The following is a 15,115-nucleotide window of genomic DNA, read 5'->3' on the forward strand; positions in this document are numbered from 1 at the left end:
GTTGATTTAATCCGATTTAACCTCCTGAGATATTGACTTTCAATCCTGTTAATGAGTCATAATTTAGGGAGACGCTGAGGTCCTAACTAACCCAATTTGGTATGAGTAAACCCAAAAATTGCACAGCAAACAAGAAAGTACATTTGCAGAGCTTGGTAATCCGAAGTGCGTTCATCAGATGGCCCCGCCCCCTGAGATCACGTGAACACGCTCAGGGAGTCGGATCTCCTCGACTCCTCTGACTAGTCCGAGCGGATCGGAGACGCGCTCTCATCTGACAGATCCGAGAGGAGAGAGAAAAGGTAACGCGTTTGCTACTCTAGAGGCACGAAATAAATTAGTGTTTATTAGAAATAGTTGAGACAAAATAATGAGTTAATCAGATTCTAAAGATCTGCATGAGAAACGGATTTTTGTTTGATTGGAGCAAAGCGGCGCGCTGATTACTAGAAATTACCTGAACGCGTTTATTTAAACCAGCGTGGGAACGATGCTTTTTGTTCTCCTGTTGTGGTCTGGGAGAAAACAGAAGCGCTCTGATCTGAAGACCCTTGTTATTTAGATGTGAATTACTTTCTGTGGTTTTAAAGATATACGCTGTTTGAACGAGATCTACTCTTAAGAAGAGAACTGTTTTGAATTTGGTGTATAGTGACGTTGTTTGGGTATATTCAGAAGATATGAAGACATTTTAATTATTATCATCATAAACTTTTTTAAATACTTAACATGGAGCCACAATACAGCAGAAACTGATTAAATTTTTTTAAATATGAGACAGTTTAAAAAAGAACAAAAATCTAGTGTCCCAGCTTTACATTAAGGCATTTCAGAGCTTTGTTAAATGTACTAAAATCCTTGTTTACAGCTAAGATCTGTTTAACTATTTATTTACTATCGTGAAATAAGTCAAGTCTCGTAAAACATATTATTGGCCAGTTTTCAGAGAAAATCCACAATTTATTACAAACTAATTAAACAACGCAACATCATTTATTGACTTTTTTTTAAATATGAATCTATTTCTAGTCTTTGTGTTTTAACTTTTGGGTGAAAAACTAATATTTAGTTTTTTCTTGCAGGTTAGACAACGATGATGGAGCTAATGACCACTTCTCCTCTCTACCCCATCAGTTCAACTGATGAAACAGGAATTAATGACTCTCTAAATTATGACTATGACTACACAGATGATGCTGGCCTCAAAGATGACCACACTGAGCTGAGACAGTCTCTCAACATCATGTCTCTGATTGTTTACTCCTTGGCCTTTGTCCTCGGAGTACTCGGGAATGGAGTGGTCATCTGGGTCACAGGCTTCAAGATGAAGAAAACCGTCAACACGGTCTGGTTCCTCAACCTTGCTGTGGCTGACTTCCTCTTCACAGCATTCCTGCCTCTGAGTGTGACATACACAGCTATGGATTTTCACTGGCTGTTTGGGAGGTTAATGTGCAAGCTGAACAGCACCATTAGCTTCCTGAACATGTTTGCTAGTGTCTACATCCTGGTGGTGATCAGTGTGGACAGGTGTGTGTCTGTGGTGTGGCCCGTCTGGGCCCAGAATCACAGAAACGTCCGCAAGGCTTCCTATGTGAGTCTGTGTGTTTGGGCTCTGGCTTTGGTTCTGAGTGCTCCGTATTTTGTGTTCAGAGATACCGCACCAGCAGATTACAACGAGGACATAATTCACTGCTTCAACAACTTTGCTCTCTCCAATGACTCCGAAGCCGAATCTGAGCTTCAGCTACAACTCGTTCGCCATCAAGCCATGATCCACACCCGCTTCCTGCTGGGGTTTGTCATCCCATTCAGCATCATCGTCTCCTGTTACGCCATCATCATCCACCGACTCAGGAGAAACCGCACCCTGGCCAACAAGTCAAGTCGTCCCTTTAAGATAATCGCTGCCATCATCATCACTTTCTTCCTCTGCTGGGCTCCTTTTCACATCTTGAGTCTGATTGAGTTGGTCAGTCACATGACAAATTACACCAATGAAACTCTCAACCACATAGTGATGATCGGAGTCCCCATTGCAACAAGCCTGGCCTTCCTCAACAGCTGCATGAACCCACTGCTGTATGTGTTCATGGGCCAAGACTTCAAGGATAAAGTCCGTAAATCCATCCTGAAGGTGTTGGAGAACGCCTTCCAGGAGGAAGTGTCTCGCTCCTACACCTACACAAACTCAATGATCACCATACAAAGCAAGGACAAGTCCTTCTCTGATGTTCAGGTGTGAAAACACACAAAGACTTTAACTGTACAGTCTAAATGTTACTGTTGATATTTTCATCTAAAGTATTTTCTTACACTTTTTGTTCTGCGTGGCATAAAAAAGGCAAGAATTCATGCTGCTGCAGTTTTACCCTAAATTATAACCCTAACATACAATCTGCACTTGCATTTCCTGCACACCATAAAAATGACGCTGTGGACTCTGTGTTTACGTGCTTTTTCTGCAGAATAAATGTGTTGCTCACAGTAGGTTAATCTCCCAAATTCATCTTCACCAATAACAGGATAAGGAGAATATAAGCACATGACACTGTTCACACAGGCCCAAATGGTCTAACTTAGCCAGTGTCAGCTGTTATAATTAGTCCATGACGTGTTTTTTTATTTCATAATTGCATTTTATGCTTTTTTTTGACTGTATAAATTGCTACTGGCATGTATAAAGGCAGCATGTTATCCAAAAATGTTAGTTGTTGTGTAATAAGCTTACAGTGAATTCTTTTCCTTTTTATGGTTTGTCTTTATCTGTTAATATTAAAGTGTATTTTTAAAGAATGTATTTTGTTTCATTAGTCTACATCAGTAAAAATCATCTACTTCCAGTTTAGATAAATGATGGTTTCATCCGATCATCTGTCAGATTTTACATCAACAGAAGGTTGACAGGTGTAGCGTTGGAGAAGGCCGTGGAACGCAAAGGTTCAAACACTGTCCACAGACTGCTTTATCAGTGTGCCACAGGTTAACTGACTGCTCTTCAAACCAGAGAGCATACTTGCCACCAGGAGGTACAGCCATCACAACATCCTCTATCCTGTTTATGCATGTCTGCAAGACGAGGCTCTTTATAACTTTAATTAATCTTATTTGGTCTCATAAATGGTCTCCTTACATTACAAGTTATTTACAATCATGTCCTACATAATCTACAATTAATGTTTTATATAAATTTATTTAATAATGTCTTGACTGCTTTACAGTATTTAATTAATCTACATCAATGTTTATTATGTAAATGCCTGTTTTCAGATCTTAAATACACCAAATTAATCTACTTGATGATTTAATAATGACAATTATCAGTCATGCCACATACTGATATCAGTATTAACAAATGACTGTATATCATATTTAATTCACATAGTAATTGAAATAAGCTTTTCTAAGTGACTGAGAAAGGGGAGGTCTGAGGACTCTTTGATAACATCTATTTCATTTTCTGGCTTCTGATTTGTCCAAAACTTATAAACAACAAATCTTTAAAAGATCAGTCATTTTCTCTAAAAATCAGTTCATGCAAAAGCTTCCAGCTTACGCTAAACGACCATCCTATGGGAAATCAAGCCAGATTTTCCTGTGAAATATTTTTTGCGGCATAAAGGACCATTATTTTTCAGAATCAACCAATTATTTGTTTAATCTGCCAGACAACTCATCAGATATGAAACAGTCCACCAGAAGCCACCTAGGAAGAATATTTTGACCAGTCATTTTCTGAGGGGGCCCACGACACTCAGATACATCAGAAGTCCACTCATTCGCTTTGCCCACATGGCTTCGCTTTTCCAACCAGATCCAGAGAACGTCCACTACACTGGTACGTAGGCTATTCACAGTGGCGTTGGATGGGTTAAGATTAATTTGATTTCTTGTTAGAACTCATTAAACATTCAGCTAGAATGGTCTTATAAACCCAGACATCACATCTTTCCGAGTCACTTAATTAAGCTCTTATAACATATACAGTCATGATTCACCAGTTTCTTCATTGTCTCATTTGATATTACTTGAATCACCATTTATAATCATGAACGGCAGTGACCAGTAGATGGTACTGTTTATTAAACAATGCAGTTTAAAAATAAAACAATGATCACTAGGGTTGGAGCTTCCATTATCCTTCAATTTGCATGAAAGATTTATTTTTTTATTTTTGCACTACTACTACAGAATATGTAATAAAAGAAAACAAATAAACCCCAGAAAACTTATTGAGAATTAGACCATGAAAACCTTTTTAAAATGGGTCGACTCAGCTCTACAACAGGCAGCATCTCACTGAACCACAGTTCAGAACTAAGTTGGGTAGCTGATTTTCAAATCAGACTTCATAGTATCAGCACCATCCCAAGGTACACAGGCATCTGAACAGAGAGCGGAAGCTGAAAACATTTTGTAAGAGTGGATAAAATTAATTATATCACTTCTTTTTTTCTTTTTCTTACATCCTATGTCACCAAGTCAGTGTTAGAGCTATTCATGAGATTCGGAAAACTATTCCACAGTCCAGCTAGAGCCAAACATTTTGATTAGGGGCAAAAATTGATACGTTTTCAATCAATTTCAATGCCATTGTCAGTTCTTTCCATCAATCCATATCCTTATCAATTTCCTTATCCCGAGGAGTTCAAAAGGTGGCAAAAAGATATACTGCACACAGTCTCCTGCAATATTACTGTCCAGGGCCGGATTATCATTGCATGGGCCCCTGGGCACAAAGTACAACAGAAAGTAATGCAGGATTATTAAAAAGAGTATACAGTTATTGAAAAGTTTGCAAAAGAAGAAATATCTGCATGTTTTTTGTTTGTCTTCTGTCTCCTTCCTCCTCTTGTCTCCTCAGGACTGCAAGTGATGAAAATTGAGTGTGTCTGTGTGTGTGTGTGTGGGGGGGGGGGGGGGGGGGGGAATTAAAACTGCACCCACATTTTCTAAGTTAACACACATTTCTTTTAACAACGGTAGTTTCTGCATATTTACTGTTCCCCAGCTGCTTCAGCCCTCCCCCACCCCCACCCCCACCCCGCGCAGAGGTCGCAAAGTCACTGATTCGCCTGCAGCCTCTCGGAGTTCCTGCTGCTCTAAACATTAAAATAATTATTTCATTTTCTGTTCCTCTCTTCTGATTACCTTCAGTGGTGTCTGTTTGTTGCAACCACCAGGTACAAAAACTAACTTGTTTTTATTTGACTATTTTTCTGTCCTGTCTGTTTATTATCTTCCTGCATCTCCTCTCAATCCTAAAGAAAAACTGCTACCTGGGTTCATATATATTCACCTTATGAGTTACCTTTGAACTGCAGTTCTAAAAGATCTACCGACCGCTAAAACAGCAGACTGCGCACCGGCCGCACCGGTGAGGTGCGTCACCGGAGGACAAAACAGGTGATGCACCCTGCTCCACAGGAAAAGGAAAAGAAAGTTAACACACGATCGTTCATGTCGGCTCATTTCTTTTTATGTTTTCTGTCTTTTATTTGTGCCCAATGCGTTTCGCTGCTGTGGAGCAGAGCGCATCACCTGTTTTGTCCTCTGGTGATTTCACCTCACCGAAGCGGCCAGCGCGCGCTCCCGCTATTTTTGCGGTGAGTAGATCATTTTTAACTGCAGTTCAAAGGTAACTCATGAGGTGAAAAAATGTGAAGCCAGGTGGCAGTTTTTCTTTTGGACTGAGAGGAGATGCAGGAAGGTAATAAACGGACAGGACAGAAAAAGAGTCAAATAAAAAACAGATTGGTTTTTGTACCTGGTGGCTGCAAGAAACAGACACCACTGAAAATAATCAGAAGTGAGGAACAGAAAATGAAATTATTCTTTTAATGTTTAGATCATCAGGAATTCTGAGAGGCTGCAGGGCATCAGTGAGTTTGTGGCCACTGCGCAGAGGGAGGGGGGGGGGGGAGAGGGCTGAAGCAGCTGGCGAACAGTAAAGATGCAGAAACTACCGTTGTTAAAAGAAATGTGTGTTAACTTAGTAAATGTGGGCGCAATTTTAATTGCTTGTCAACTTGTTTCTCCAACATTAAGACTGCTGCACACACACACACACAAAAAGACTGCTGCTCACCTGGGACCCCTTGTGGCTGTGGGCTCCTGGGCCTGTGCCTACTTTGACCATATTACTGTCAGTTTAATAATGATAAATAATCAATTGTACCTGGTATCGTTTGGAATGATCTTTCCAAATGTTCAATTAATGCTCGTGAAGGCAGAGCCATCTTCTTGTTCGGTGTAATGTTGATGTAGCTTTTAGAAAATGAGCACAAAAAATAAATAAATAAATAAATAAATAAATGAGCAAAATGTCACCACAGGTCGACTTTAGTCGCTGTAGTCTGCTAGTGCGGAGGTGTATTTATAAGGCAAATGACACGTGTTTGTTGATTATTTACTACAGTAATAACAGGAGAGGACGTGTTACCGTCTCTGCTGTTGCTGCTGCATTAAAATGCACCAGTCTGGAGCAGGTCAAAAACATGACTGTAAAGGAGGGTTTGGTTAAAGCTAGCTCTTTCCAGGTGAGGTGGCTATCAATATGGTGTATCTGTTAGAATACAGGTAGAGGCTAGATGCATCCTTTGCTGTAGATCCAAATCTTTAATCTTGGTTGATGGTAATCATTAACAGCATTGACAACAGTCTGAAACAGTAAACATAATGATTAATGAACCTTCTCATTCAATACAGCAAGGGGGAATGAGGCAAAACACATTTATCTTAATTAACCAACTTACAATCTAATAGAGAAATTCAAACAATAGCGCCCTCTTGTGGCTAACTAAGATCGCCATAACTCACTCATGTGACACTGTCAGCCTTTACTCACTAGAGCAATTATAAGGTGGAACTAGAAATGAAATACAACAAAATAACTCCTCATGTCATTAACATCAAGGCAAACCAACTTTAAATATTTTTTCATAAAAGGAAAGAAACGTGTTGGACATAAACACTTCAGTAATTCAATACTCAACTAATATTCCATAATTAAACGGAGGAACTTAATAATGCAGTCTTAAACATGAAGTAAAGTGACTCACTTTCTTGCATTAACATAATGCTGTCAACATCAACATGACTTGCAGGAGAAGGAATGCTTGTCTCACATGCAGGTAAAAAAGGAAAGAAAAGGGAAAGTTCTAGCGCTGGAAGTGAGCTCACTGTGAAAGGCTCTTCAAAATAAAGGCATGTCACTTCCTGAATTCCCACCAAAATAAAACCAACAAATTTAATAAAGGTAATATATGAAATTCTGAACCTTTTATACAGCCGCCCCCAAATGTGTTCACACATTTGCCATAATAAACATGTTAATTATTAGATGGGGTCTGTTTGGTTGTTGGTTGGTCTTCTCCTGAAGGTAGCAATGGAAGAACTACCATTCTAGCAACCGGTCTGGTGTACAAATGTCCTTTGATGTACACATCTGCAGATCTTATGCAGCCATCTTCACTACGGTGGGTCTTAACGACATATCCAACTGGCCATAAAGCTCGTGGCATCTGTGGGTCCACCAACATGACAACTGTCTCCTTCAGGAGCTCAGGAGAAGAAGATTGCCATTTTAGTCTTGTCTGCAAGTTAGGAAGGTACTCTTTGATGAACCTAACCCAGAACTGGTCAGCCAGGATCTGGGAGTGTTGCCAGCGTCTACGGCTGAGGTTCTCAGACTTCGGGTAGACTACTTGAGGCAATGACCCATCAGGCCGCCCCATCAGGAGACTGTTGGAAGTTACTGGGTCTACATCAGCGATATCTGTGGAAACATACCCTAATGGTTTAGAGTTTAGGATGGATTCCACCTCCAGAAGGACGGTGAGAAGGACCTCTTCATGGATAGGTTGAGAGCTCACACAAACTCGGAGGGCTGATTTCACAGAGCGTATTTCTCTTTCCCACACACCGCCAAAGTGAGGGGATCCTGGGGGATTAAACTGAAATTTTATCTGTCGCTTGGCAAGGTGTTGCCGCAGGTCATCGGCCATGTTTGAGAAAGCCTCTTTAAGTTCTCTTTCTCCTCCTCTGAAGTTGGTTCCTTGATCCGACCACAGTTCAGCAGGTGTTCCTCTTCTGGCAATGAACCTCCTTAGAGCCATGAGGAATGCATCAGTGTCTAGGCTACTCAGGAGCTCTAGATGCACTGCCCTCATGGTCATACATTTAAAAATGATTCCCCATCTCTTCTCATGTCTTCTTCCTATCTTAACTTGCATCGGCCCAAAACAGTCCACCCCGGTCGAATAAAAGGCTGGTTTAAACAATCTTAGCCGAGCAAGAGGTAGATCTTACATCTTTGGGACAGATGGTTGTCCCCTCCAACGTTGACAGTCAGGGCATGTCCGCTGTCGTAGCCCAAAACCTCCAGTTGCCAGGATGCTCCTCAACCTATCCACAAGGGACTTTGCTTCTTCGGATGAGCCAACACTCTGTAAGCAGTTGTCAACATAAAAACATTTCTCAATGGAATCACGTAGGTCTTCCCCTGGCTGAGTATGGTCTGTTACATTACGCTGCAAAGCGTACGTAGCGCAACATGGGCTAGAGGTTGTCCCAAAAGGTAGGACTTGCCACTCGAAGGTCTTTGGGGGCTCATCTACCTTCAGACTTCGCCACAGGAATCTCAGTAAGGGACGATCCTCAGGTATAAGACGAACCTGATGAAACATTCCCTTAATGTCTCCACTGACAGCTATTGGACGTTCTCGGAATCTCAATAAGACTCCCAACAAAGAAGCTCCAAGTGTTGGGCCAGGTAGTAGGAACTGGTTAAGAGATTGTCCAAGGTAATTGTGTGAGCAGTTGAAAACTATGCGATTCTTCCCATTGTGGGTGACGAGATGGTGGGGGATGTACCAGCTCTCCTTTGATGGTTTCTCCTCAGAAACCTCCTTTACAGCACCTGCATCATTTAGTTTCTGCATTTCAGTCTTATATGCCTCTGCTCGACTGTTCTCTTTCAAGAGCCGTCTCTCGGTACTTCGAAGCAAAGGCATGACAGATTCCTTTGGTGCCTGCAGGAGTGGCATGTGGTCATGACGGAGGAGGGGTGTAGCGTACCTGAGAACTCCATCCACCATGGTACAAACTGTCTTATTCTCGAGCAGTGCTATAGCCTGATGGTCTTGCTTTGATCGTGTTACAGATTTCTCAGATCTGTATGGTACAATATCCACTTGCCAAAGTCTCTCACCATGTGTAAATAATTCTTCGGCTCTGGTAGAGGTGTACAGACAAACGGCGGGGTTAGAGAGCCGCCCCATGGAAGTATGCGGGCCTTGGAGTGTCCACCCAAGTTTGGTGTGAACTGCTGCTGGGCTGCCAGGTGGGCCGAGTCTGACTGGTTCAGTAGGGGTTATCAAATGAGGCTGGTCTGAACCAATGAGGAGCAGTGGCTTAGCATCCTTTAGAGCAGGTACTGGAATCCCACGCAAGTGCCCAAACTTCCTTTGAAGTTGTTCAACAGGATACGTGTGGTGCGCTAAGGTCAGTCGATTAGAGGTAAACGCCCCATTAATCTGGAAGCTGCAACTAGGTTCAGTAGCTGAAGAGAGTCTGAAGGACACAGTGTGACCTTGCAATAACTGAATGTCCTGACGTACTGTACGGAGAGGAAGGTTCTCTGGGGTGCCTCTCAGACCAAGAGCTTTGGCTGCACCAGGAAGTAGCATTGTCCTCTCTGATCCGTCATCAAGTATTGCAAAGGTATTTAGGGCTCGTGTTCCAGAGCTAAGGGACACAGGTACCACCTTCAGCATGACACGGTTCCCAATGCTTGGTCTGTCAATGTAGAAGGAATCCGTGGCTGAACTGGTTAGGCAGCTCTCCTCACTCACAGCTACGTCTTGACTGGCCTTTTGGGTTCTTGTGTTAACCTCGTGGAGTGCCAGTAGGTGTTTTCCTTGACAGAGGCTACAAGGTTTCTTTAGCGTGCACTGTGCAGCTAAGTGAGATTGTGCACATCGCCAGCATCTTTTGTTTTCCTGAATCCAGTTCTTTATTTGTTCCTTAGAGAGCTTTGCAACATCACTGCACTGACTGAAATAGTGTTCAGTGCTGTCACAATAAGCGCAGAAAGCTTTTCTTTTGCTTGCTCCATTTGTTGCACTTTCCTTAGATGTCAGCGAACTAGTTCTCGCAGATCCTTTAATGTTATGGAGCACTGTAACTGTTTGCTTACCAGTTCGCCCTTCATACTTTGAGCTGTTTCTCTCTCTACCACCCTTTCCTGTGGTCTGGCTGTCAAAGCCCTGACACCATCATTCATAATGGAGCCAGTCAGAGAGGTCATGTAGGGTGTAGGATTTCCCAGGCTGTTTGAACTGGTGCTTTCGAAAGTCAGCCCATTGCTCTGGAGGTAGCTTACCTAAGAGTCGAGCTACATGTGACCCACAGTTAAGTTCTACTTGTCCTTCCGGGCCTAAGGTTTGTAACAGGCCTACTAGGGACTGCACCTGGAGGGAGAACTTCTGGAAAGCTATTAGATCACCTCGCCTTATTTCAGGACCGTCAAGAACACTTGCTATCTTTTTTAGGGCAAGCTGATGTGGTTGTCCAAATTTGTCATGAAGAGCAGCCATGGTGTCGGTGTAAGGGTTGGGTGAGTTAAGATAAGCGTCAGCAATAAGCTTAGCTTCATCTAGTCTCAAATTGTCCACAAGAATTTGATATTTGAACAGCTCTGTAGCGTTAGAGGGCAGCAAGTTTTCAAGTGCAATGCGAAGTCTTGCAAACTCGCAGGGGTCTGAATGAATAAACTTTGGTATGGTAGGTTTAGGTCCTCTATACACTACCTCAACTGTAGGGGTAATATCATCTCTGCAGCGGGGTTGCTGCGTATGACTGGCACCTGTAGCTGTAAATGAATGTTTGGTAGCTGAGGGCTTTCCAGAAAAGAAGTCTAAATTGGTTGGAGCTGGGTGGGAAGAGGATGCCAGGTAAGGTGCAAATGTAGGATGCATTACCTCACTCTCCTTAGCAGGAGCCTCAAACTGGGCCGTATTCTGGGTAAGCTGGGCAGGCTTGTAGTGTGAAGGGGATGCACCTTTGAAAGGGGAAGATCGCTGGATTGGTTGAAAATCTTGATCCATGGGTTTGAGGTCATATAAGCCACTGTTTTGGTCCTCAGGTTCTGGCCATGGTGGAGGGTCAGGCCACTCTTCTTCTTCTTCTTTCAAAACGATAGTAGGAAAATGGCTTCTAGGTCTGTCTATGCTATCTTGTGAGGGGGTATGAGAGGAATGTTGTGGTGCAGCTAACTGATTCATGTCCATTCGCAAGGCGTTTGTGGCTTCGATTAGAGCTTTAATTTCAGTCCTCGCTTCATTCAGCTCCTTCAAACCATCTTTCAACTCCGTCTGTGCTTGAAGCAGCTGTCTTCTCTCTTCATGGGTTGCTCTAAGTTCTGCATGCAGAGACAAGGCTGATGGGGATTCCTGAAAATAGGGAGTTATAGGTTCAGTGCAGGGATCTCTTCTTATTGGTCTCGACAGGAAGGGAGTACCGTGGGGGATATCTCTCTTATAGCTAGAGGGGGGAGAGAATGAAGTAGGCTGGCTTTGGCTGTGCTGCAGTTCAGGATCTAGTCTTCTGCTTAGGGGTGGCGGGAGATTCCACTGAAGTCTGTTTCCAGGAGAAGCTCCAGCGTAACTTACTTCAAACCCCTGGTTTGAAGTTTCAAATCTGCCGGGTCGGCTGATCTGCCGTTTAGGTCTCACAGTAGGATGCAACTCTTTATCTGGATCCATATTGATAGCCGTTATCCGGCTCGAAGGACCAATGTAAAGGAGGGTTTGGTTAAAGCTAGCTCTTTCCAGGTGAGGTGGCTATCAATATGGTGTATCTGTTAGAATACAGGTAGCGGCTAGATGCATCCTTTGCTGTAGATCCAAATCTTTAATCTTGGTTGATGGTAATCATTAACAGCATTGACAACAGTCTGAAACAGTAAACATAATTATTAATGAACCTTCTCATTCAATACAGCAAGGGGGAATGAGGCAAAACACATTTATCTTAATTAACCAACTTACAATCTAATAGAGAAATTCAAACAATAGCGCCCTCTTGTGGCTAACTAAGATCGCCATAACTCACTCATGTGACACTGTCAGCCTTTACTCACTAGAGCAATTATAAGGTGGAACTAGAAATGAAATACAACAAAATAACTCCTCATGTCATTAACATCAAGGCAAACCAACTTTAAATATTTTTTCATAAAAGGAAAGAAACGTGTTGGACATAAACACTTCAGTAATTCAATACTCAACTAATATTCCATAATTAAACGGAGGAACTTAATAATGCAGTCTTAAACATGAAGTAAAGTGACTCACTTTCTTGCATTAACATAATGCTGTCAACATCAACATGACTTGCAGGAGAAGGAACGCTTGTCTCACACGCAGGTAAAAAAGGAAAGAAAAGGCAAAGTTCTAGCGCTGGAAGTGAGCTCACTGTGAAAGGCTCTTCAAAATAAAGGCATGTCACTTCCTGAATTCCCACCAAAATAAAACCAACAAATTTAATAAAGGCAATATGAAATTCTGAACATTTTATACAATGACATTCACTTTAAGTTATTGCATATTTTGTGCACAAATGCTTTTGCATATCCGTAGTGTTTCCTCTCTTTGATGAAATCTCTACTTTGCAAGCATTGCAAATTGTCCTGTTGTCCTCCTTTCTCGTGGAGCATAACCACATTTTTGAGACTTTGTGCCGCTTAGGCGCCATGTTTTTGCATTGACATCATTCGTGCTGACTGGAATTGATGAGGAAATCGGCTCTCGGCTCCATGTCGACATGGATCCGAGTCGACACTCCTAGAGCTGGGACTATCGATAACGGCGGACTCATGGATCTTTGACCGCGGTGAACCATCGAAGCCCGATTTAGTTCAGCTTACCTAGTAATAATTTTGTTACTTAAGCAGGCCGGAGGTGCCTTCACTTTGGAGTCGCTCTACTGCGTTTTTCTTCATAAAAATGCCCAGAAAAACTCTGTTGGCTCCGGGTTAGCATGAAGCTAATGTCCCACTGATCTCTGACCGTGGAGCATGAGCTGTTGTAAAAGGCCACCGCGCCCGGCAACGATTGCAGTGGTCTGAGGTTGCGCATGTAATTTACCAGTTCCAGTCCATATTAGTGTGAAGCCACCAGTCCCTCCAACACCCATCAGCAGGTAAGGGCAGCTGTGGCTGTTATGCAGCTCATCCCCACCAGCGTGGGAATGTATGTGTGAATGGGTGAATGACTGACTGTGTTGTGAAGCGCCTTGGGGAGTTGTAGGACTCTAGAAGGCACTATACAAATACAAGCCATTTACCATTAATTTAACTACCCCTCTACGGAAGAGGTACAAAAACATTCACCCCCCTCAGAGTTGTCATGAATGTGAACTAGATTTATTAAACCTAAAAGTTTTTATTTTAACCAGGCTGTAAATACGTTAATTTATGCTGTGAAATTGGCATTTTTAACATGGGAGTCAATGAGGATTTGCTTCTGGTGCCAGTCCCAAGCGGATGAGGGGAAAACTGCAATTTTTTGTCACTTCCGTGTTGCTCACAAAAGGCAGACCAAAACGGCCCTTTGGTTGAAACACAGGATCTTTTTTCATGCTTTCCCCAGGATTTGTAACTTGAGGGCTTCAAATTGCAAGGGAGCTAAGGGGAGCCCGGCTCCCCTGAAAGGATGACAGTCTCAGGGTACAAATTACACAGAGGCTTCAGGGGGAGCCCAGTGAGACTGGGGGGTGGGAGTGTCTTTATCCCTGTCTTGGCCCCCAAAATGCCTTGAAATAGGGAATATAAGTCACTTCCGCAACATGGGTCCCCGGAAGAATGAAAAGATAAATGCAAGTCAACGGAGCTAAAAACACTATTTTCTAACTCTGCTTGTTTTGTGCCATGGATTTCACATATGATGTCCATGAATTTTAAACTTATCTGATACCAAGAACGCGCTTATTTTCGAACAGGGGGAAACGCTATTTTAGGTTTTGTGTGAAAATAAGTCCAGAACTACAAATGCGCTTCACAAAAGTGACGTCATCAAACCAGACATGGAGAAAACTGAGGGAAAATGGCTGTTAGTTCAGCAAACTTCCCACAGGAGGAAAGAGCCACCATAAATCGGGTTAGTTGGTAAGCAGCAGCTACTTTGGCGAGAGGAGATTATGTGGTGATGTCACATATGCGATGTGCCGATTTCTAGTTTGTAGCAGGCCCGGATGTAGGCATGGGCAAGGAGGGGCAATGCCCCCCTAAAAATAGTGACTGCCCCCCCAAATGTGATGACATGTAGAAATCCCAAATTTGAAAAGATCTGATGAAAAAGGGTCAGAGTTCTCTCTCTCTCTCTCTTTCTCTCTCTCTCTCCCTCTCTCTCTTTCTCTCTTTCTCTCTCTCTCTCTCTCTCTCTCTCTCTCTCTCTCTCTCTCTCTCTCTCTCTCTCTCTCTCTCTCTCTCTCTCTCTCTCTCTCTCTTATTCAAAGTAGCTGCTGATTGGTAGGTGCATAGGGATGGTGTGGCCAGCCACTGCACTTTGTTCTCTGTGTCTCACTCGCTTCACACTCTCCCAGACAGTCAGCAGCAGAACACAGAGACGCACCGTTCTTATCTGAGCTGAGCCACTGGTTGAAGTTTTCTTCTGCTGTTGGTCACTGGAATTATTTGGTTACTCTTTCTCATGGTTTTAGTTTGCCTCGTTCTCTTCATTCATTTGTTTTTGAAGTGAACCGAGTCGACATGCACAGGTTTCTGGTTTCTAAACCGAGCAACAGTGCTAAGGCACTAGCGGCAGAAGCCAGCTCGTCGGTGCTTCTCAACTCGCCACAACCAGTTGCACAAGCACCGCAGCCCCTCCTGCTGTCCCCGCCGCTACCAACCCAGCCGTCGCTGTGGGTGACACAGGCCTGAACAGTAGTGCACAGCCGGTCCCAACCCACCGCTCTTGTTTTCCCCAAGCGCCATTTTGGGAAGAACATGCACTCATTTTGCCCTGCCTGGTATTGTGGGAGACCATGGCTGGAATATTCAGTACAGCTGGATGCGTGCTTTTGTCTCCCATGTTGTAAATTGGGGGGAAGAACA

At 43.0% G+C, this 15,115-nt stretch overlaps 2 protein-coding genes across 2 annotated transcripts; one reads left to right on the forward strand and one right to left on the reverse strand.

The window, feature by feature from the left end:
* The first annotated feature begins 240 nt into the window (after positions 1-240).
* fpr1 (formyl peptide receptor 1) lies at positions 241-2,796 on the forward strand. Its single transcript, XM_015942277.3, has 2 exons — positions 241-302; positions 1,083-2,796. The coding sequence occupies exon 2, from the start codon at positions 1,094-1,096 to the stop codon at positions 2,243-2,245; it is 1,152 nt and encodes a 383-aa protein (XP_015797763.1). The 5' UTR covers positions 241-302; positions 1,083-1,093; the 3' UTR covers positions 2,246-2,796.
* A 3,704-nt stretch (positions 2,797-6,500) lies between these two features.
* Positions 6,501-9,776, reverse strand: LOC139070096 (uncharacterized). The gene is made up of 2 exons (XM_070551753.1): positions 7,062-9,776; positions 6,501-6,661 (listed from the first exon to the last, which is right to left on the reverse strand). The coding sequence occupies exon 1, from the start codon at positions 9,774-9,776 to the stop codon at positions 8,307-8,309; it is 1,470 nt and encodes a 489-aa protein (XP_070407854.1). The 3' UTR covers positions 6,501-6,661; positions 7,062-8,306.
* Between the last annotated feature and the right edge of the window lie 5,339 nt (positions 9,777-15,115).

The sequence above is a fragment of the Nothobranchius furzeri genome, chromosome 5, assembly GCF_043380555.1.
Source record: "Nothobranchius furzeri strain GRZ-AD chromosome 5, NfurGRZ-RIMD1, whole genome shotgun sequence".
Lineage (NCBI taxonomy): Eukaryota > Metazoa > Chordata > Actinopteri > Cyprinodontiformes > Nothobranchiidae > Nothobranchius > Nothobranchius furzeri.

Excerpts from the sequence above, each read along its gene's own strand:
- fpr1 (XM_015942277.3), top strand. The coding sequence starts at position 1,094 with ATGATGGAGCTAATGACCACTTCTCCTCTCTACCCCATCAGTTCAACT.
- LOC139070096 (XM_070551753.1), bottom strand. The coding sequence starts at position 9,776 with ATGCTGAAGGTGGTACCTGTGTCCCTTAGCTCTGGAACACGAGCCCTA.